The sequence below is a fragment of the Oreochromis aureus genome, linkage group 4 (genome assembly GCF_013358895.1).
Source record: "Oreochromis aureus strain Israel breed Guangdong linkage group 4, ZZ_aureus, whole genome shotgun sequence".
Classification (NCBI taxonomy): Eukaryota; Metazoa; Chordata; class Actinopteri; order Cichliformes; family Cichlidae; genus Oreochromis; species Oreochromis aureus.
This window is the reverse complement of record NC_052945.1, coordinates 5,690,337-5,712,946: the sequence shown is the minus strand read 5'-3', so window position 1 is coordinate 5,712,946 and position 22,610 is coordinate 5,690,337. Positions and strand designations below refer to the sequence as shown.

Here is a 22,610-nt window from a genome sequence, read left to right as displayed (position 1 = left end):
AAACGCAGTCAATTACCGGAAACCGGGGTCGCATGTCTTCAAAATAAAAGCTTATTCATAAATACACAAAAGGATGAGCTAAAGTATAGAAATGGTGTTCATGGGTAGCAGAAATCATTTATAGATTTATAGTTAAGGTGATTATTATATAAGATTTATTTATTTAAATTTCATAATTTTTAATAGGTTTATAATGTCTAGGCGTTGGAAACATCTGATTATATCTTGATTAATTCAATTGACTAATTTCACAAAGAGCACTGAGTACCGGAGGAGCAGATTAGCTGATCACATTCTGTACTCAAAGGAAAAGCTACTGGAGCTCACAAACGAAATAATTATGTGACTTAATTCTCATTATTTACCCCACCTGCCAAATCCCACTTTAACCTCCATCTATATATTTATACTATGTATAAAAAAACCCCACCGTTACTGCCAACATGCAAGCTTTGGATTAATGTAACACATAATTTCACAATTTCAATTATTTAAATTATATTTATATAGCGCCAAATCACAACAACCATTGCCTCATTTGAATTTCATTTGACGTGTCGGATTGAATCATTTGTTTTAAAATATTTTATTTTTACCTGTCGTGTGCTGTTTTAACTCTAAAAAAAAACAAAACAGTTTTGATATTTAATCAAGAAACATACTTCTCCGGGTTAGACTATTATTTTGAAACGTAGAATCGGATGTTTGGATTTCCACTTCAGCTGTAATTTTTACTGCTGGTAGACAGGAGGCAGCACGAGCCCACATAAAACCTGAAATCACTGTTTCAAAAAAAAAAAGAAAGAAAAAAAGAAAGAAAAATCTCCAGCAGTACGACGTCAGCCTAAAAAGTGAAATTCTGTGCCGGAAGTAAGGATAAGGAAAAACAGGCCAGGTAATCCTTTACGTGAAATTGTAGTGGACTTCCTTATTGTAACACCTGTTTTCTTTATATCATTTACATGTCTTTTTTAAATGTGACAAAAGAGCATAAAAAAAAATATATAATGTTATTTATAGCAGATATCAGCACGGTAAAATAAATATAACAGCATTCATAAACTGCATTTTCTTTTGTCACAAACCTTCCTAATAAACCATAATAAGTGACTGGACAAGCTTTAATAATGTCACTTCTCTTTTATTGATTTAATGGATAATGTGACAGTTTGACAGGGTAAGATGGCCCAAGCATGAATTTCTTCACCTTTGCCTCATTAACACAGATTACTAATCCAATGCACAAAATTATGAACCCAAGATTTAATGAGTAATTACGCCACAAAATCAATGATCAGAGTGAATGTTCAGAATAATGAAAGATATTGAATCAGGCTTAGATTGATTATTATTGATAAAGAAATGACCTTTTTAACAGAAGGCAGCTGCAGCAAGTCTTGATGACTGACAAGTGGAGTGCTTCGACTGTCTTCTATTGTGGATGGAGTAGAGTTTCAAATGACAAACTGAGTGTACTTAGAACAACAAAGATAACTCCTTAAATACATTAGTCACACGGTCATCTATATAATTAGGTGCATTCAGACTGAAACTTTCATCTTCAGGATTGCAAACATCTTAGTAACTGAGGTGCAAATCGTTTTCAAAGTGTCATTTAAAAACAAAGCCTTTTGAAATTAATGTAGAATTCTTTCTCCATTAGTGCATTACATGCAAAAACTAAAACTAGTAACAGTTTAGAGGTGGTGTTTTCACACAATTAGGGCTCTTTTTTTGTTGGCGAGGAACACGTGCCAGTTGGGCCAGTAAAGCTTGGAGTTCTGGATGCAGGAGCCTTCTTCGGTGCAGGTGTACCCGGTCGGGCAGCAGTGTTTCATGTCGCTGCAGCACACCGCCTAGAGGGAGGACAGAGGGAGGATAGTCTGTTAAACTGGAGGTGGAAAAAAAACTGGATGGTTAACTTAACTCCTACAAGCTCCCCCTTTTATACAGCATCGGCACAAAACCTCACAATTCAGATGCTGTGGTTCTTTTAAAGGCATTTTAAAAAAACATGCTGCAATGTAAGTACAGATTTCCTTTTAGTATTACACAAAAACATAACAGTATTACCACCAACTTTTTTAAAATAGCAAAGTCCTCCTTATGGCTCTGTTTAGAGGCCTACTTTATTATATAACATATTAGTTTAAAACCTAATCATGTCAGCAGTGGTTTGACCTACTAGTTTGTTTACAATGGAGCTCATTTTGAATCTCAAGCAGTGGAATATATGTTTCGAACTAATTTAGATGGTAAAATGGTCGAGTTTCTCCATGCACTCTGGTAAAAGTTAACCTAACTGTGTAAAGGGTTATAATTTCATTGAAGGATGGAACTGAAATGTAGAGAAGTACTGTATATAGTAGAAAAATGTGGAAATACTACTATGAATGTGAAGTAAAATTACTTTCATCTGCTGACCTAAAACTGGACTTTCCAGGAGTGATCTCGAAATAGCAGCCTCCCTTTTCTGAGGTAAGCATATGAAAAATTTTGGAGCCCTTGGCTTACTGACTGTTCTTAGCTAAGTCTGACAGTTAAAATAAATCAGGAGGAAGGAAACAGGACTCATTTCTGTAAATCATACGTTAGGAGATGGACAGCAGCCCCAGGAAGTGGCAGAAGTCCTGCAGCAGGTTTCATCATCTCCGCAACTGGTCTTGTCATCGCACTTGATGTCTTTGTGCTTTGTTGGGCTGAGCTGGGGTTCAGGCTCAAGTAGATACACCGGTGTCAGTGGGACTCTCTCCAGCTGCATCATGATGAGCTTCTGGCAGGATCTGGATAAGACGTCACAGGTGTAACCCTGCGGGCAACAGTGCTCCTTATCTGGACAGCAAACAGCCTGCAGACACAAAGTTGGTGCAAATTATAGTCCCCAGTTTGCATAGGCAAAGCCTGACCTGATGAGACGGCTACCAGAGTATATGATATTTTCATGCTCCTTTCACTGATCACTTACATTTTTGAGTGGACAGCAACCCCACTCGCCTGTGAACAGCTTGCAGCAGGTGGTTTGTTCAGGACACTGGTTTGCACCTTCGCACTGGACAGAGGAGGGCTCGACCTTGTCGCTGGTAATGGCTGGAATCTTGGTGTACCACGGAATCACCACTTCCCCTTTTATGCATGACGTGCGGCTATTGTCACATTTATACTGTTTAGGACAGCAGTGACTCCCATCCTCACAGCACACCGCCTGGAGAGAAGTGAAAGCATGAGCGGTGGCTTTCACATCATCAATTCTGCTGTTTCACTTCTTTTTTCATTGGTATATATATAAAGGTTATAGAGAGTCTGAAGAAGATGCTGAAATTCTATTCTACAAATTTAAAGACACATCAGTTTATAAATGACTATTATAAACTCAAAGTGGCAACCAAAAGAAAGTTCATTCGAGTTCATTTGAGTGACTGTGGCCTGTAAGCTGGTAAAGTCACCAGTTCTCAACAGGAATATGAGAAAAGATGTGAAACAAGAAAACGGGATATCACCATGCAAATTAGGACTAAAGATGATGTCTAGTTGTGCTTTTTTTGGGGCTTGATGAACAGGTGACATATAGTCACAGTTAACATCTCCCGTGACTGCAGTGTGGGCGGCAGGTTTTTCTTTCATAAGCTTCAAAGGAAGTTTTAGAAATGACAAATCTCAGCTGGGCTAAAAACTGCTCAGTGATCTGTGTGCCCCCCACCTCTCACCACATAGTCTAAAATGAGCAGCGATGGGAGTAAACGGCGTCAAAATAAACGCTGTTGCTTTTTTCAGTAACTAGTAATCTAACTAATTACTATTTCTATCGTTACAACGCTGTTACCATTACTAACAAAAAATGCGATGCAGACGTGTTACTATTTTTCAACACACAGATGGTTGAAGCTGTCTTCAGCTTACCGGGAGCTAGAAGAGGGCGAAACAATTGCACAAGTGCTGCTGACTGGCTGAGGAAGATTAAAGGAGTGATGGTAAACCAATCACATGACCAATTTAAGATGACATAGCAACAAGATGCCATATACCAGTTTTTCAATTGTGTTGATAGGCCACGTAAAACCAAAGTCATGATAAAAATATGCATGATCTTTTTTCCTGAATACTATCATCGTTTATGTTTACAGCGGGAAGAAACAGTAAAAACAGCGTTTTCTCAAAAAAGAAGAGAAAATAAATTAAAAAACACCCCTTTCCCATTGATGGAAAAATGTAGCATGTAGCCTGATCAAAAAATTATACGGTACCATGTGGCATTTCGTTGTTTAGGAAGAGGGGGAGCCTTTGGGAATGAGGATGGCGAGCGAACGAAAGAAAGAGGGAGAAAACGAGTTTTGAGATGTGAGAGATTTGTGACATTTAGTGTGTTTCAAGTGTGCAGTTAAAGTGTAGTGTAGTGGATAGTTTTGTTTTGTGTGTCAGAACAATGAGGTGACTGCTGAATGTCACAGGTGCTGCCAAAAAGCCACCAAAGGCAGACAGCAGTGTAAATGCTGTCTCCAGGTGGAAAAAACAGGAGGAGTTATACACCTGCAGTCAGGCCTGCAGGTATCAGTGATGCATTCCTTTGTCTTATAGTGGACAGAAATTATTTTTTGGAGTGGCACAAATAATTTGTGTGACACCTGAAGTTAGAGCAGAATAGCATTTGCTTGTATATTGGAGGGTTAAATGACAGCAGCTCTGCAAATGAAACTCTGTACTGTACTGTGCAACTTATTCACACAATGTGTTTGATCAGTGCTTGTGGACTAGTTAGTGCTCATAGTTGATGTCAACTGCCTCGATTGTGTGTTGTGTGAAAAAAAAAATCCAGACGTACAAATTTCCATTCTCTTCCAAAACACTGCCGTATATATCAGGAGTGTGAGTATGACTCATAGATCCGACACATATGTGTAAGGGTTGTTATGATGAAAAGTAGTAGTAATAGTGACGTTAATGTTGACTTTTCCAGGGACTGCCAATGAAAGCAACCATTTTAGAAAAGATAGTAAAATGAACATGAATATGAAAACCTTATTGATACTCTGATTTAAGCTTTTTGTATGTCATCCTGTCATTATAAATTTAAATGGTGACTAATACGCTGCTGGGCTGCTGCATAATGATGTTTAATAAGAGATAGAAGATTCACTGGAGGTCAGTGATGCTGTGAAGAAGCGGAGCTCACCTCAGGCAGCGGGCAGCAGCCCCACTTCTCCAACTTCTTCATGTAGCAGCATGTGGTCGACTGAGGGCAGCTGGTGTGGGCATCACAGTTAATCATGCCTTCTTCTTCTTTCTCCTCCTCCTCTGGTTTAGAGCTTGTTGTTGGACTCTCAGTTGTAGGCTGCACTGTAGTAGGTGCTCCAGTAAGAAACGCAGGCAGCTTCTTTAGCATGGGTGTTGAGCCTGATGGGCCATTGCAGGACCCGGTGGTGGTGTCACAGGTGGTGCCGGTTGGGCAGCAGGTTTCGTGATCGTCACAGCAGACCGCCTTTTATGCAAAAAGATAGAAGTGCAGTCAGTCACAGACACTGTTGAGAGGCAGCCACATGCAGTCAAATTCAAGTACAAACAGAGCTGGTGCTAACAAGCCAGAGAGTGCTTGGTTAAAAATGTTGACAAAAATAAAATAGATTAAATGCAGTGTAGATTAAAGCTATTGTTCGACATCTCGAGAAATACAACAACCTGTTTTATTTTTGTTGTTGTTGTTGTTAGCATTACACAAACCGACTGTGTCTGCCAGGGTTCAAAGCTCCTTGCTGTGACATGTGGCAGTGACAGTGGTTTAATCACCACTACACTACTGTGTCACCATGATGGTGTAAAGAATAGTCAATAATGGGACCAGTTCGCCAGCTAGCTGTAACTTAGCTAAACAACATGCACTGGCATGCATCGGTACTTTTGTCACTGTAATCAACTTTGATCTCATATGATTCTTTATGTGATACTTAAGTGGTCTCCAGTTGTTGTACAAGATGCAGGACTTACAGTACATACAACAGGTTAAGCTCCTTTAACTAACAGGCTCCTGGCGACAGCTTCATGGAGCCATGCAGAGTGGGGAGCTTTACATTAACAACAGTTTTGTGTTTGGAGTACATTTGGAATTCTTTATGGGTTAATAAGGTATTTTTGGGAAATGTGGTGTAAAACCTATTTCAGTACAGTGCTAACCTCTGGCAGAGGACAGCAGCCCCAGCTACCATCTTTGGTTTTACAGCAGGTATTGCCATCAGGACAGGATGTTGTGTCATCACATGGAACATTGTTTCCTGGAAAAAAGACAAACAGACATTTAGTGAAAACCAAAAGGCTAAGGTCAGCTGGTGTGGGCATCACAGTTAATCCTGCCTTCTTTTTCTTTCTTCTTCTCCTCCACTGGTCTTCCTCCAGTAAGAAACGCAGGCAGCTTCTTTAGCATGGGTGTTGAGCCTGATGGGCCATTGCAGGACCCGGTGGTGGTGTCACAGGTGGTGCCGGTTGGGCAGCAGGTTTCGTGATCGTCACAGCAGACCGCCTTTTATGCAAAAAGATAGAAGTGCAGTCAGTCACAGACACTGTTGAGAGGCAGCCACATGCAGTCAAATTCAAGTACAAACAGAGCTGGTGCTAACAAGCCAGAGAGTGCTTGGTTAAAAATGTTGACAAAAAATAAAATAGATTAAATGCAGTGTAGATTAAAGCTATTGTTCGACATCTCGAGAAATACAACAACCTGTTTTATTTTTGTTGTTGTTGTTGTTAGCATTACACAAACCGACTGTGTCTGCCAGGGTTCAAAGCTCCTTGCTGTGACATGTGGCAGTGACAGTGGTTTAATCACCACTACACTACTGTGTCACCATGATGGTGTAAAGAATAGTCAATAATGGGACCAGTTCGCCAGCTAGCTGTAACTTAGCTAAACAACATGCACTGGCATGCATCGGTACCTTTGTCACTGTAATCAACTTTGATCTCATATGATTCTTTATGTGATACTTAAGTGGTCTCCAGTTGTTGTACAAGATGCAGGACTTACAGTACATACAACAGGTTAAGCTCCTTTAACTAACAGGCTCCTGGCGACAGCTTCATGGAGCCATGCAGAGTGGGGAGCTTTACATTAACAACAGTTTTGTGTTTGGAGTACATTTGGAATTCTTTATGGGTTAATAAGGTATTTTTGAGAAATGTGGTGTAAAAACCTATTTCAGTACAGTGCTAACCTCTGGCAGAGGACAGCAGCCCCAGCTACCATCTTTGGTTTTACAGCAGGTATTGCCATCAGGACAGGATGTTGTGTCATCACATGGAACATTGTTACCTGGAAAAAGACAAACAGACATTTAGTGAAAACCAAAAGGCTAAGGTCAGCTGGTGTGGGCATCACAGTTAATCCTGCCTTCTTTTTCTTTCTTCTTCTCCTCCACTGGTCTTCCTCCAGTAAGAAACGCAGGCAGCTTCTTTAGCATGGGTGTTGAGCCTGATGGGCCATTGCAGGACCCGGTGGTGGTGTCACAGGTGGTGCCGGTTGGGCAGCAGGTTTCGTGATCATCACAGCAGACCGCCTTTTATGCAAAAAGATAGAAGTGCAGTCAGTCACAGACACTGTTGAGAGGCAGCCACATGCAGTCAAATTCAAGTACAAACAGAGCTGGTGCTAACAAGCCAGAGAGTGCTTGGTTAAAAATGTTGACAAAAAATAAAATAGATTAAATGCAGTGTAGATTAAAGCTATTGTTCGACATCTCGAGAAATACAACAACCTGTTTTATTTTTTGTTGTTGTTGTTGTTGTTGTTAGCATTACACAAACCGACTGTATCTGCCAGGGTTCAAAGCTCCTTGCTGTGACATGTGGCAGTGACAGTGGTTTAATCACCACTACACTACTGTGTCACCATGATGGTGTAAAGAATAGTCAATAATGGGACCAGTTCGCCAGCTAGCTGTAACTTAGCTAAACAACATGCACTGGCATGCATCGGTACCTTTGTCACTGTAATCAACTTTGATCTCATATGATTCTTTATGTGATACTTAAGTGGTCTCCAGTTGTTGTACAAGATGCAGGACTTACAGTACATACAACAGGTTAAGCTCCTTTAACTAACAGGCTCCTGGCGACAGCTTCATGGAGCCATGCAGAGTGGGGAGCTTTACATTAACAACAGTTTTGTGTTTGGAGTACATTTGGAATTCTTTATGGGTTAATAAGGTATTTTTGAGAAATGTGGTGTAAAACCTATTTCAGTACAGTGCTAACCTCTGGCAGAGGACAGCAGCCCCAGCTACCATCTTTGGTTTTACAGCAGGTATTGCCATCAGGACAGGATGTTGTGTCATCACATTGAACATTGTTACCTGGTGAAAAGACAAACAGACATTTAGTGAAAACCAAAAGGCTAAGGTCAGCTGGTGTGGGCATCACAGTTAATCCTGCCTTCTTTTTCTTTCTTCTTCTCCTCCACTGGTCTTCCTCCAGTAAGAAACGCAGGCAGCTTCTTTAGCATGGGTGTTGAGCCTGATGGGCCATTGCAGGACCCGTGGTGGTGTCACAGGTGGTGCCGGTTGGGCAGCAGGTTTCGTGATCGTCACAGCAGACCGCCTTTTATGCAAAAAGATAGAAGTGCAGTCAGTCACAGACACTGTTGAGAGGCAGCCACATGCAGTCAAATTCAAGTACAAACAGAGCTGGTGCTAACAAGCCAGAGAGTGCTTGGTTAAAAATGTTGACAAAAAATAAAATAGATTAAATGCAGTGTAGATTAAAGCTATTGTTCGACATCTCGAGAAATACAACAACCTGTTTTATTTTTGTTGTTGTTGTTGTTAGCATTACACAAACCGACTGTGTCTGCCAGGGTTCAAAGCTCCTTGCTGTGACATGTGGCAGTGACAGTGGTTTAATCACCACTACACTACTGTGTCACCATGATGGTGTAAAGAATAGTCAATAATGGGACCAGTTCGCCAGCTAGCTGTAACTTAGCTAAACAACATGCACTGGCATGCATCGGTACCTTTGTCACTGTAATCAACTTTGATCTCATATGATTCTTTATGTGATACTTAAGTGGTCTCCAGTTGTTGTACAAGATGCAGGACTTACAGTACATACAACAGGTTAAGCTCCTTTAACTAACAGGCTCCTGGCGACAGCTTCATGGAGCCATGCAGAGTGGGGGAGCTTTACATTAACAACAGTTTTGTGTTTGGAGTACATTTGGAATTCTTTATGGGTTAATAAGGTATTTTTGAGAAATGTGGTGTAAAACCTATTTCAGTACAGTGCTAACCTCTGGCAGAGGACAGCAGCCCCAGCTACCATCTTTGGTTTTACAGCAGGTATTGCCATCAGGACAGGATGTTGTGTCATCACATGGAACATTGTTACCTGGAAAAAAGACAAACAGACATTTAGTGAAAACCAAAAGGCTAAGGTCAGCTGGTGTGGGCATCACAGTTAATCCTGCCTTCTTTTTCTTTCTTCTTCTCCTCCACTGGTCTTCCTCCAGTAAGAAACGAGGCAGCTTCTTTAGCATGGGTGTTGAGCCTGATGGGCCATTGCAGGACCCGGTGGTGGTGTCACAGGTGGTGCCGGTTGGGCAGCAGGTTTCGTGATCGTCACAGCAGACCGCCTTTTATGCAAAAAGATAGAAGTGCAGTCAGTCACAGACACTGTTGAGAGGCAGCCACATGCAGTCAAATTCAAGTACAAACAGAGCTGGTGCTAACAAGCCAGAGAGTGCTTGGTTAAAAATGTTGACAAAAAATAAAATAGATTAAATGCAGTGTAGATTAAAGCTATTGTTCGACATCTCGAGAAATACAACAACCTGTTTTATTTTTTGTTGTTGTTGTTGTTAGCATTACACAAACCGACTGTGTCTGCCAGGGTTCAAAGCTCCTTGCTGTGACATGTGGCAGTGACAGTGGTTTAATCACCACTACACTACTGTGTCACCATGATGGTGTAAAGAATAGTCAATAATGGGACCAGTTCGCCAGCTAGCTGTAACTTAGCTAAACAACATGCACTGGCATGCATCGGTACCTTTGTCACTGTAATCAACTTTGATCTCATATGATTCTTTATGTGATACTTAAGTGGTCTCCAGTTGTTGTACAAGATGCAGGACTTACAGTACATACAACAGGTTAAGCTCCTTTAACTAACAGGCTCCTGGCGACAGCTTCATGGAGCCATGCAGAGTGGGGGAGCTTTACATTAACAACAGTTTTGTGTTTGGAGTACATTTGGAATTCTTTATGGGTTAATAAGGTATTTTTGAGAAATGTGGTGTAAAACCTATTTCAGTACAGTGCTAACCTCTGGCAGAGGACAGCAGCCCCAGCTACCATCTTTGGTTTTACAGCAGGTATTGCCATCAGGACAGGATGTTGTGTCATCACATTGAACATTGTTACCTGGTGAAAAGACAAACAGACATTTAGTGAAAACCAAAAGGCTAAGGTCAGCTGGTGTGGGCATCACAGTTAATCCTGCCTTCTTTTTCTTTCTTCTTCTCCTCCACTGGTCTTCCTCCTGTAAGAAACGCAGGCAGCTTCTTTAGCATGGGTGTTGAGCCTGATGGGCCATTGCAGGACCCGGTGGTGGTGTCACAGGTGGTGCCGGTTGGGCAGCAGGTTTCGTGATCGTCACAGCAGACCGCCTTTTATGCAAAAAGATAGAAGTGCAGTCAGTCACAGACACTGTTGAGAGGCAGCCACATGCAGTCAAATTCAAGTACAAACAGAGCTGGTGCTAACAAGCCAGAGAGTGCTTGGTTAAAAATGTTGACAAAAAATAAAATAGATTAAATGCAGTGTAGATTAAAGCTATTGTTCGACATCTCGAGAAATACAACAACCTGTTTTATTTTTTGTTGTTGTTGTTGTTGATGTTAGCATTACACAAACCGACTGTGTCTGCCAGGGTTCAAAGCTCCTTGCTGTGACATGTGGCAGTGACAGTGGTTTAATCACCACTACACTACTGTGTCACCATGATGGTGTAAAGAATAGTCAATAATGGGACCAGTTCGCCAGCTAGCTGTAACTTAGCTAAACAACATGCACTGGCATGCATCGGTACCTTTGTCACTGTAATCAACTTTGATCTCATATGATTCTTTATGTGATACTTAAGTGGTCTCCAGTTGTTGTACAAGATGCAGGACTTACAGTACATACAACAGGTTAAGCTCCTTTAACTAACAGGCTCCTGGCGACAGCTTCATGGAGCCATGCAGAGTGGGGGAGCTTTACATTAACAACAGTTTTGTGTTTGGAGTACATTTGGAATTCTTTATGGGTTAATAAGGTATTTTTGAGAAATGTGGTGTAAAACCTATTTCAGTACAGTGCTAACCTCTGGCAGAGGACAGCAGCCCCAGCTACCATCTTTGGTTTTACAGCAGGTATTGCCATCAGGACAGGATGTTGTGTCATCACATGGAACATTGTTTCCTGGAAAAAAGACAAACAGACATTTAGTGAAAACCAAAAGGCTAAGGTCAGCTGGTGTGGGCATCACAGTTAATCCTGCCTTCTTTTCTTTTTCTTCTCTCTCCACTGGTCTTCCTCCAGTAAGAAACGCAGGCAGCTTCTTTAGCATGGGTGTTGAGCCTGATGGGCCATTGCAGGACCCGGTGGTGGTGTCACAGGTGGTGCCGGTTGGGCAGCAGGTTTCGTGATCATCACAGCAGACCGCCTTTTATGCAAAAAGATAGAAGTGCAGTCAGTCACAGACACTGTTGAGAGGCAGCCACATGCAGTCAAATTCAAGTACAAACAGAGCTGGTGCTAACAAGCCAGAGAGTGCTTGGTTAAAAATGTTGACAAAAAATAAAATAGATTAAATGCAGTGTAGATTAAAGCTATTGTTCGACATCTCGAGAAATACAACAACCTGTTTTATTTTTTGTTGTTGTTGTTGCTGTTGTTGTTAGCATTACACAAACCGACTGTGTCTGCCAGGGTTCAAAGCTCCTTGCTGTGACATGTGGCAGTGACAGTGGTTTAATCACCACTAAACTACTGTGTCACCATGATGGTGTAAAGAATAGTCAATAATGGGACCAGTTCGCCAGCTAGCTGTAACTTAGCTAAACAACATGCACTGGCATGCATCGGTACCTTTGTCACTGTAATCAACTTTGATCTCATATGATTCTTTATGTGATACTTAAGTGGTCTCCAGTTGTTGTACAAGATGCAGGACTTACAGTACATACAACAGGTTAAGCTCCTTTAACTAACAGGCTCCTGGCGACAGCTTCATGGAGCCATGCAGAGTGGGGGAGCTTTACATTAACAACAGTTTTGTGTTTGGAGTACATTTGGAATTCTTTATGGGTTAATAAGGTATTTTTGAGAAATGTGGTGTAAAAACCTATTTCAGTACAGTGCTAACCTCTGGCAGAGGACAGCAGCCCCAGCTACCATCTTTGGTTTTACAGCAGGTATTGCCATCAGGACAGGATGTTGTGTCATCACATTGAACATTGTTGCCTGGAAAAAAGACAAACAGACATTTAGTGAAAACCAAAAGGCTAAGGTCAGCTGGTGTGGGCATCACAGTTAATCCTGCCTTCTTTTTCTTTCTTCTTCTCCTCCACTGGTCTTCCTCCAGTAAGAAACGCAGGCAGCTTCTTTAGCATGGGTGTTGAGCCTGATGGGCCATTGCAGGACCCGGTGGTGGTGTCACAGGTGGTGCCGGTTGGGCAGCAGGTTTCGTGATCGTCACAGCAGACCGCCTTTTATGCAAAAAGATAGAAGTGCAGTCAGTCACAGACACTGTTGAGAGGCAGCCACATGCAGTCAAATTCAAGTACAAACAGAGCTGGTGCTAACAAGCCAGAGAGTGCTTGGTTAAAAATGTTGACAAAAAATAAAATAGATTAAATGCAGTGTAGATTAAAGCTATTGTTCGACATCTCGAGAAATACAACAACCTGTTTTATTTTTTGTTGTTGTTGTTGTTGTTGTTGTTGTTAGCATTACACAAACCGACTGTATCAGTGCTAACCTCTGGCAGAGGACAGCAGCCCCAGCTACCATCTTTGGTTTTACAGCAGGTATTGCCATCAGGACAGGATGTTGTGTCATCACATTGAACATTGTTGCCTGGTGAAAAGACAAACAGACATTTGGGAAAATAAATCCTCTGACCGCAGGTAATAATCATCCTCATGAATCATTTGAAATTACAACTACATTTTTAATAACAGTGATAAAAACAACCAGTAATATAATATGCATGCTATTTTGTAAAAATTTGTCAAATTTAGAATTGATGACAGTTCCAGCTCCATGTTATAGTATTATACTATATTATAACCACTAGCAGTGTTATGAAGCAATGTCAGTTGTCAGTGAGTTGGTGGCAGTAATATAAAAAAATAGAATAGAATAGAATAGCTTTTTATTGTCACTGTTACAAGAACAATGAAAGACAGTTTGGCATCTCTCCATGTGTGTGGAGTACACAATAGCGTAAGTATTTACACAATAACAGACAAATTTACATTTACACAAGAAAGATATGTAAGTTATACATACACCTGCAAACATACACGCACATACATACATATATGTATATATACATATTTGCATCCGTACATGCGTACACACACATATTTCCACATACACGCTTACATCTATATACATACACATACATGCCATCTAACTAGCAGGTGCATTGAGAGGTGCAGTGTGATCAGTGATATTGCACATTGAGTGGGGGGGTGCTGTTGGAACTATACTAAATAATGTTATAATAAATACAGTTTAAAGTGGTAAGGGTGTTGGTTGCATTGAAGTATAAACAGAAATACGATTTATAAATAAGGTGTAATGTCCATGAGTGTTGGCAGTGCAGTTATCCTCCAATCAGGGTGGAGGTAGGGCATGTTTGACAGCCTGTGGGTAAAAACTTCTGTTGAGTCTGTTTGTCTTCGACCTGATGGACCTGTAGCATTTACCAGAGGGAAGGGGGGGAAAAAAGTGAGTGTCCAGGGTGCAAGGGGTCTTTGATGATGATGCTGGCTTTCTGCTGAAGTCTGCCAGTATAGATGTCTCTGAGGGGGGTTAGTGAAGTGCCGATTGCCCGCTCTGCTGCCCTCACCACCCGCTGCAGTTTCCTCTTGTCCTCCGCAGTGCAGCAGTTGAACCAGAGTGTGCAGCAGTAAGTCAGAAGGCTCTCAATGGTGGAGCGGTAGAAGTTTACTAGCAGTCTTTGGGGTAATTGGGCCTGACGTAGTTTCCTGAGGAAGTACAGCCTTTGTTGTGCTTTCCCTACTTGGTGGGAGATGTTTGTGGACCAGGTAAGGTCGGGCGAGATGTGGACTCCGAGGAACTTAAAGCTTTCTACCCTTTCTACCTCCTCCTCATCAATGTAGATGGGGAGCAAATGGAGCAGAACATGAACCAAATGAAAGAAAATGAAGACCTCCCAATCAATTAAATATTTATTCTGAGTTGTTGCAGTAAACTAAATATAATATATAAACTAGAATAATTTACCAGAGACCAGGGACACGTCTTTAAATATTTTTGTTTTATTTAAATACCTGTCAGTAAAGATATCCATTCTGTGACTAAGAATTTAAAAACTCGAACCTGCAAACATATTAATTTTATTTAAATAAAAGACTAAAACAATTACAAGACTGCAACTTAAATATAAAATGTTTCTCCTGACATACAAAGTCCTGAATGATCAGGGCCTGTCATATTTTATCCACACCTCATAAGACTGTGTTATCCCAATAGTGCATTTCACTTTCAGACTGCAGGCTTACTTGTGGTTCCTAGGGTTTTTCAAAGTAGAATGGGAGCCAGCACCTTCAGCTTTCCAGCTCCCAGGTTGGATTTAGGGGACGGACACCCTGTTTACTGTTAAAACTTTTAATATAGCTTATAGTTAGAGAGGGATCAGGTGGATCTCCTGCTCCTCACAGGGGATTGTCTGATAACTGGAGTTTTTTCACTAACATTGAGGTGACTTTTGTTGTGAATCAGTGCTATATAATTAAATTGAGCTAAAAGTTTCATCGAATTGAATACCTGTCTTGATCTAAAGAAGCCTGCTTTATGACACAAGGACACTTACAATAACTGTCTAAATGACTCCAAGATAGTCATTTGTGTTGGACCATGATAGTGATGGTGATGATGAGGCTCAATAAAAGTAAATGACATTGAATTCACACCAAATGATGGAAATATGAGACATTGAGACATATGAGACATTGTGTATTCTGTGTTACTGAAGAAGAGGCGGTCAGTCTGAAGAAGGACGTAGTAAAGGCTAGTTATAGCTAATCAAAGAAATGTGTCCTGCTGTGCTTGCTCCACAAAACACAGCAAATGTACTGTGAACCATTTGAATGGCTCATGGAGGAAAGATAAGTCATTCCTGTCTGAATAAAGTCATAATCCATTCATAGCTGCCAGGAACTGAGGAGGAACAGAGCTGTTTTGGGCAGAAGTAACGCAGGCAAAAGCACTGTTGTATTAAGACAGCTGAATTCACCACTATTCCTTTCTCTTGTAGCCAAATCAGAGTCAGTTTGGAGCAGTCTGTGTTATATGAGGAAGTATTTACCAATAAAGTGATACCTGAAAAATTTAGATGTCACGCTACAAAAGCCATTCTTACAAACAAAACTTCTGCTTTTTCCAAGTACTTTAAAAGGTTGACTGTCAGGTTCGTTCTGTCAAACAAACCATGTGGTACATCAGGTTTCTGCCCCTCGGCCTCAGTGTTTTTTTGTTCCATGATATTACAACAAAATTCATCACGTTAAAAATACATTAAACATTAAAAATATATAAATTTGAAGATGCATATATGTTGTAGATGCTAACAGTGGAAACAATGATGTATTGCCCACTGTGTAATGCTGAGGCCAATTCAGAAGCCAGAAATACACTATATTGCTAAAAGTATTCACTCATCTGTCTTCACTAGCATTTGAACTTCAGTGACATCCTGTTCATAACCCAAAGGGTTTAATATGATGTCGGCCCACCATTTGTAGCTATAACAGCTTCAGCTCTTCTGGTAAGAGTTTAGATTATTTATTGTTTATTGAAACTTAAAGTTAGGCTGTGGCTGATTTGAGTGACTGGTGAATGCAGACAGGACTGCTAAACTGTTGATTCACAGAACTGGACCTCTTGACCATACTTGCCATACAAGTATGTTTTTTTTAATAAACACAATAATTGACACATAACAATAAAAATGTGGCTTGCTGTGTGGTTATTTGTATTAACAGCACATCCAAAAAGTGTGAAATTCTATTTGCATGTTACTTAGCTCTCATTAGCAGGTATCTGTATCTGAGCGTTATTTATTCTTAGCGTTCCGGCTTGTTCCACCAAAAGACTTCCACTACAAAGTTCTGAAGTTGCAGCGGCTCCCCCTTTTACCTCGATATCATATTAAAAGTTAAAACTGGGCTGCCAGCATTGTAATATTTTGACATGTTTTTCATGAGTTACAGTGATATTTTGGAACAAGCATTATAAACATGTTGTAATAGTTAGCAGGCTTAGCAGCAGGTAAGGGAAAAACTACTGCCAATCAAAAACATTCTGTGCCAACGGGGTGTTGCAACGTTCAAGTATAGCTGGACAGACCTGCCTATCAGCACCAGATTTGTCTTGTCATACCAGGAAATAATGTAACTGGTAAAAAAAAAAGAAAAAAAGATTTACCTGAACTATTAATAACGCACGCACTGGCACATCTGCATTAAGTCAGTCATTGATCATTGATATAACAAAGTCAAAGACTTGGTAAATCTGAACCCTAATCTATTAAAACTAATTTTATATATGAATAATTTTAATAATTGTTATGTATATCTATAGCTATCGCTCTCTCGCTTCCTCTCTCTCTCTATATATACACTCACACACACTGCTGTTTTTCCTGTCAGTATCAATTCTCATGGTTCTTCTCATGGTCTTCCAGGCCATTTTCTTAAGTTTAAGTACTGTTAGATTCAATATATATCATTCAGAAATTGTCACCAATAATCTTTTACAATTTGAATATTATTAGTTTGTGCTCGAACATGAGACATAGCAGGATTGCTGGAGTTTTCCTTTAGATTTTAGCTAATAATTAGACATTTTTCAAAGTAACTGTCCCAAATTACAGATGCTGATCTATTTTGATGGTAAGAAAGACCAGTGAAAATTTTACATATTTCCCATTAATAGTTTCTCATTAATAGAAACTGGGTCAGCTTTTAAAAAATAATATCTTGGAAAGCTTTTGACATATGAAGCTAAAATTTCTCAGCAGTCATTTTAGATGCAGAAACTTGAGATGGAATCACCTTTATATGTCGTGTGATAAATCATGCGCATTTTTTCAGTGTCTCATTGTTCTACATTATTTGCTGCATGGGGATAGTCTCACCTGCAGCTGCCTTAGCAACTGATGACACATTTACTGTCTTACCAGATGGAGGAAGCAGATTGGCTGTGGTGACTTTGGGGGCGTTTTCTGTTCCTGTGTTATTCACCGCCTCAGCTGGCACTTCTGGGAACAGAAAAACACAAAGATCGGGATTAAAAAAACCACACACACACACACTTTCAAATACTTAGTGAGAACAAGGAAGTAAGCTTAACGTTCACAGAAAAACAGTCAATAAAAATTTGTGACCTTTCTGGTTTTCCCAAGCTGCTCTCACTCTGGCAGGGAGCTTTGCCCACATTGGCATCTCTTTCTTGGTAGAAGAGTGAATGCATTTGGAATGCTCGACATCACATGTGGTTCCTTCAGAGCAGCAGTGTATCTTGTCAGCGCAGCACACGGCCTGTTCGCATGGATAAAACACCATAAAGTCACGATAACTGGACGTCAATGCAGGACATGCAAATCCATAATTTGACTTTTTTGTCATTCATGATCTCACTCATGGTATGGAGTAGCATTTTGTACCTTTGGTAGTGGACAGCATGCCCATTTGCCTTCTGTTGTTTCACAGCAGGTGGTACCATCTGGGCACTCCGAAACGCCATCGCTGCACAGAACTGTAACCACGAGCTCTGCGACAACATCACATGAACATCAAAATTCAAAACAGGAAAAGGAATAGTGATACAAGTGAATTATGATACTTTGGCGGGCGAGTTGAACCTTTTTTGATGCAGGCGCGGCTGTCTGAGCTGCAGTCGTGGCCCTCAGGGCAGCAGTGTTTGCCATCGGGGCAGGAGATTCCCTGATAGCAGTGAGGAAATCAAGAATTATGAATTAAACAAAAGCATCGGAACCGTTTATCTATTCATGCAGTAAATGATAGCATTCAAAGAGGAATAAAGGTTCAGTGTTAAATAAAGAGCAACAAACGACCAGCTGCTGTTTTAGTGCAAGCAGAGACCACTTTTACAATCTCCAGCCAGTTTATTAGGTACACTTTTTCAGCTGCCATCCTACTAATATATTAATGGTTCAAGCTGGTGGTGGTGTGATGTTTGGAGGATGTTTTCATGGTGTATTTTAGTACTAACTGAGTATCTTTTAAATGCCACAGCCTGTGTGCTGACCGTGTCCATCCCTTTATGGCTGCAGTATACCCAACTTCTGATGGCTGCCTCCAGCCGGTTAACGCACCACACCACAAAGCTCAGATCAGCTCAACATAGTTTCTTGACATGACAACGAGGTCAATATACTCAAAAGATCTCCACCGTCACTAAATCTCAGTCCAACAGAGCACTTTTTGAATGGATCTGAATCTGATGTTATCATGTCAATGTACCAAAATCTCCGAGAAACATCTCTTTGCAAAGTTCAAGATGCAAAAAGATATTTAGTTAGTAACTAAAGGTGCTTGTTATATGAGGGGACTGCAATTATACAACAAGCATGTTATGTGACATGAAGGTTTGGCTTTTTGAAGTGAAAAGCTTGACTAAGTGGCAGGTAAGTGTACATTAAACTTGTAACAAGAGCAAAAATCTATTCCAAGACACTGACTGTCCTCGGTAAAGTGTAGCAGCTTAGTGGGTCAACCAGCTATGCAAACAAAGCATCAAAGAAAGATCCTCTTTTGAGAGGAAGTAAGCTCTATCACTGTGCAAGTGTCTTTTTCACGGCATCGATTACATGGTTAGGGACTTTGCTGTTTATCACTTGAAAGACCTTTAGCTATAAACCTGGAAATTCAAAAAGATAAAGGCCCAAATTGAAATTAAAATAAAATACAAGCAGAAAAAAACAGTGAGACGAGACATAAATAATTGTTGCATTGGTGCTGGTGAAAGATACTGAAGTTTTGGTCATACATAATAAAAGCATTTGTAGATCTGAGCCAATTTCCGTTAGAGCTTTCCCTTTAAACAGAAGACCCAAGATGATAAACAAAAGTCTTCTAAAGTGCATGTTGTTTAAATAGATTCAACTTCCTACTGTAACCCAGTAACATAAAGACATCTTTTTACTTTTCCCCACGAGAGTCTGTGGGGTGGGTACGGGAAATATCTATAGCTTTCTTAATGGATGTTCTGTAACAGCAGGTGGAGTTGTTAACAGCTTAAATGCAGTTTGTGGAGTGGAGAAAAAACATGTTAAGCTTTATTTAGAGTGACTCTTTAGAAAAGCAAAGAGAAGGGAGGTGTAGTTTTACCAAACTGTACTATGATGTTTAGCACCAACCTTTGTTATAGTGGTGTGATTCGAGATGCAAAACAGAAGTGAAAGATGTTTAAACATGCCGTACCCAAAGTACAGTAACAAACAGGGAGCTTTAAAGGAAGTGAGATGATGCTGGAAATGAATATGCCACATTAAACTGAATATGACAATAACTAAATATGACGAGGGGACAAAATATGGAAAATGAGTTCTGTTAGCGAAGAATACGTGAACCTGTTATCCACAACATCAAAGCTACTGACAGGTGAAGTGAATAGACAACCATCTTGTTGCCATTTACTTAGTAATCATATGCAAGTTAATCTGATATGTACCAGTCACGAAATGCCACCAATTTCCTGGTAGTGAAAACTTTCAGAGACCCCCGAGTGAGTACCCCTTCAGATCAGAGCTCTTTTGGCTGCACAATATTAGAATAATGAGTTTTAATCATGTGGTTGTTCGGTGTGTATGTATGGAAATCCCCTCTCAGATTCAAGATTCCTTCATTCAAGATTAGTGTGATCACTCACTTTGTTTTTCCACTCAATGCTACTTAAGTATATGAAGCGTGTCTTATTTGTGGTGGTTAGCTTACCTGAGTTAGAGGACAGCAGGCAAACTTCGTCAAACCCTTCAGACAGGAAAACTCAGCAGGGCATCGTGACAGATCGGGGCAGATGTTGTCGTCTTCCTGACTCTCATAGGCCTTGATCATCCTGAAGGACTGAGTGGTCAGACGGTGGGAAAAAGGACAGCATTACTTCTTTTAATCCACCACGATTGTTTAATCTGTCTTTGTGACAGAAAACCGCTAACGTGTGATGACCCTTACTTTACAGAGTTTGGGCTGATCAGCAGGGGTTCTTTTCACCCAGGGGATGGTCAGGGTGGTATTAATACAGCCAGATAAGGCTTTATTACAGACTGTGCCCGCTGGACAGCAGTGGATGTGATCATCACAGCACTCAGCCTGAGGAGACAGCAGTAGTAGAAACACTTTGACTACCAAAGTTTGAAACAGCTATCACATTGACGGAAAGCGGCACGTTCTTCTATCTGGATTTCAAAGTAGTAAAACACAGCTGAGGGTGAATAGTATCGCTGCATAATTATATTTACTTTAAAGTATAAGTGAAGGATTATCTCACATGTACATTTAACTATAGACAAAGGGACAATTTACCTACACTGAAGGTGACGTACTGCAGCTTTGCTCAATAGGTTAGGATGTAATTCCTCCCTTTTGCACTTTTGGAGTTATTTTAAAACAGAAATCTATAGAAGATTTTGTCCGGTTACCATGAAGACGTGAACACTACACATTTTACTCTTTAATATTTACATACTTGATGGCTAATAAGCTGAGCTGTTTTTAGTCTATAGGACTGCATTTAGTTGGTGTGAATGAAACTGTTCATACTAATATATAAAGCTAATAGATTTTTATTGATTTAAACAAATGTCGTATAGCAAAATAATTTACAACAGGTCTGATTCTGGTTTTAAGTAAACCAACTCATCAATAACAGCAATCACTTCTTCTGATTATAATTGTAGATGTCTGACGTCTCTCAGAAACGTTTCTATACATTTGTTTTTTGTTTTGTTTTTTGACATTGTGAGACTTCCATAGATCAAAACTTGGTTTAAATGAGTTCTTAGCAGAACATAAACCCAAATGGATATCTGTTGGGGTTTTTTTCCACTCTTACTGCAAAAAGGAAGCCAATTAAAACAGTACAATAAATGTAATTACATTGTCGTGAACACTCAAGTTGCATGATTGTATAATCACACCTAGCCTTACGTTTTCATATCGGCAACACCCGTAACCGTTTTCTGGGCTGTTGCAGCAGGTTTCCCCTTCTTTACACAGCCCTCCATCTGGACACACATCAGCACCAACCACAGCCAGGACGGCCCAGCAGATCACAACCCACTTCTGCATCTGGAGGGGAAAAGCAAAATGCACACAAATGGAAAGTGAAACTGGCGGAAGGGGGGCTCTCTCTTTCACTGACCACCACAATAAATTATATTTGTACATTAAAATTCTGCACACATTCTTGATCATATCAGGTCACAAAGAGTTTAATAACCATGCTCGGGCAGTCATGTCAGTGGTGTCTTGTTATATTCCTCATGTCTGTCACCAAAAAAACGAATCTCGGCTATCTGGTCAGCTCGGTTCGAGTTTTAAAGGGAAAATGTCAAATAAAAGTGATGAACCAGGTCTAAACACTGAGCTCAAATACTGTCTCTGACAAAACAGTGTTTTTTTTCTTCCTCCAGATGTTCTACTTTATTGAAGACGTTTCTTTTATCGTCAAGCAAAACAAATGCACCGTCTAAAATCAAATAAATCCACTTTCACTTTCGTCTGGTTTATATTCCTTAATTATCCCAAAAATCGAGCCTCTCGGGAAAGTTCTGTGCGACACAGCTGAACTCTTTATATTGCACTAAGATAAATATACAGTCTGTGAAACTTAAGACAGCTTTTAAAAAGGTCCGCACCGATACATGCATAAATGCAATGATAGACGAAATAAAGTTTTTGATGCTCTTACCTTTGTTGAAAAAAATGAACAGAAGGGCTGTTGTGAGCAGGTGTTTCACAAGAGTCTCGCCACAAAATGACACAAGTGGTAGCCTGCATACTCTTGAACACACCCCGAACGGGGAGGGAGAGGAGGTGCCTTAATGTTGCTGTACACCTTTTAACCCTGTCTCTTCAATGAATCAGTTTTTTAATATTCATAAAACAACGTAGTACAGCCACAGTTGAGAATTTCAAAGAAGTATATTTATTTACTAGGGATTTGCAGCCATTAAAAATGCAATAGGAGCCTGTGAGTAATAAGAAAATACGGATTGCTAACGATATCATGCTGTTTGTGTGGTGCAGTGTTTGGCTGTCAAAATGTTTCCGGTATTTGCCCGAAAATGATCGCCCATATTCAGACTGTTGT

At 40.3% G+C, this 22,610-nt stretch overlaps 1 protein-coding gene across 1 annotated transcript; it reads right to left on the bottom strand.

Moving 5' to 3' along the window:
- Positions 1-1,122: 1,122 nt before the first annotated feature.
- On the bottom strand, positions 1,123-22,302 carry grna (granulin a). The gene is made up of 21 exons (XM_039611011.1): positions 22,209-22,302; positions 21,446-21,586; positions 20,471-20,608; positions 20,234-20,362; positions 18,139-18,220; positions 17,941-18,047; positions 17,662-17,815; positions 17,455-17,535; positions 13,003-13,100; positions 11,344-11,685; positions 10,480-10,645; positions 10,303-10,400; positions 9,269-9,610; positions 7,373-7,538; positions 7,197-7,294; positions 6,340-6,505; positions 6,163-6,260; positions 5,168-5,473; positions 2,966-3,202; positions 2,591-2,848; positions 1,123-1,856 (listed from the first exon to the last, which is right to left on the bottom strand). The coding sequence occupies exons 2-21, from the start codon at positions 21,584-21,586 to the stop codon at positions 1,713-1,715; spliced, it is 3,351 nt and encodes a 1,116-aa protein (XP_039466945.1). The 5' UTR covers positions 22,209-22,302; the 3' UTR covers positions 1,123-1,712.
- Positions 22,303-22,610: the final 308 nt, after the last annotated feature.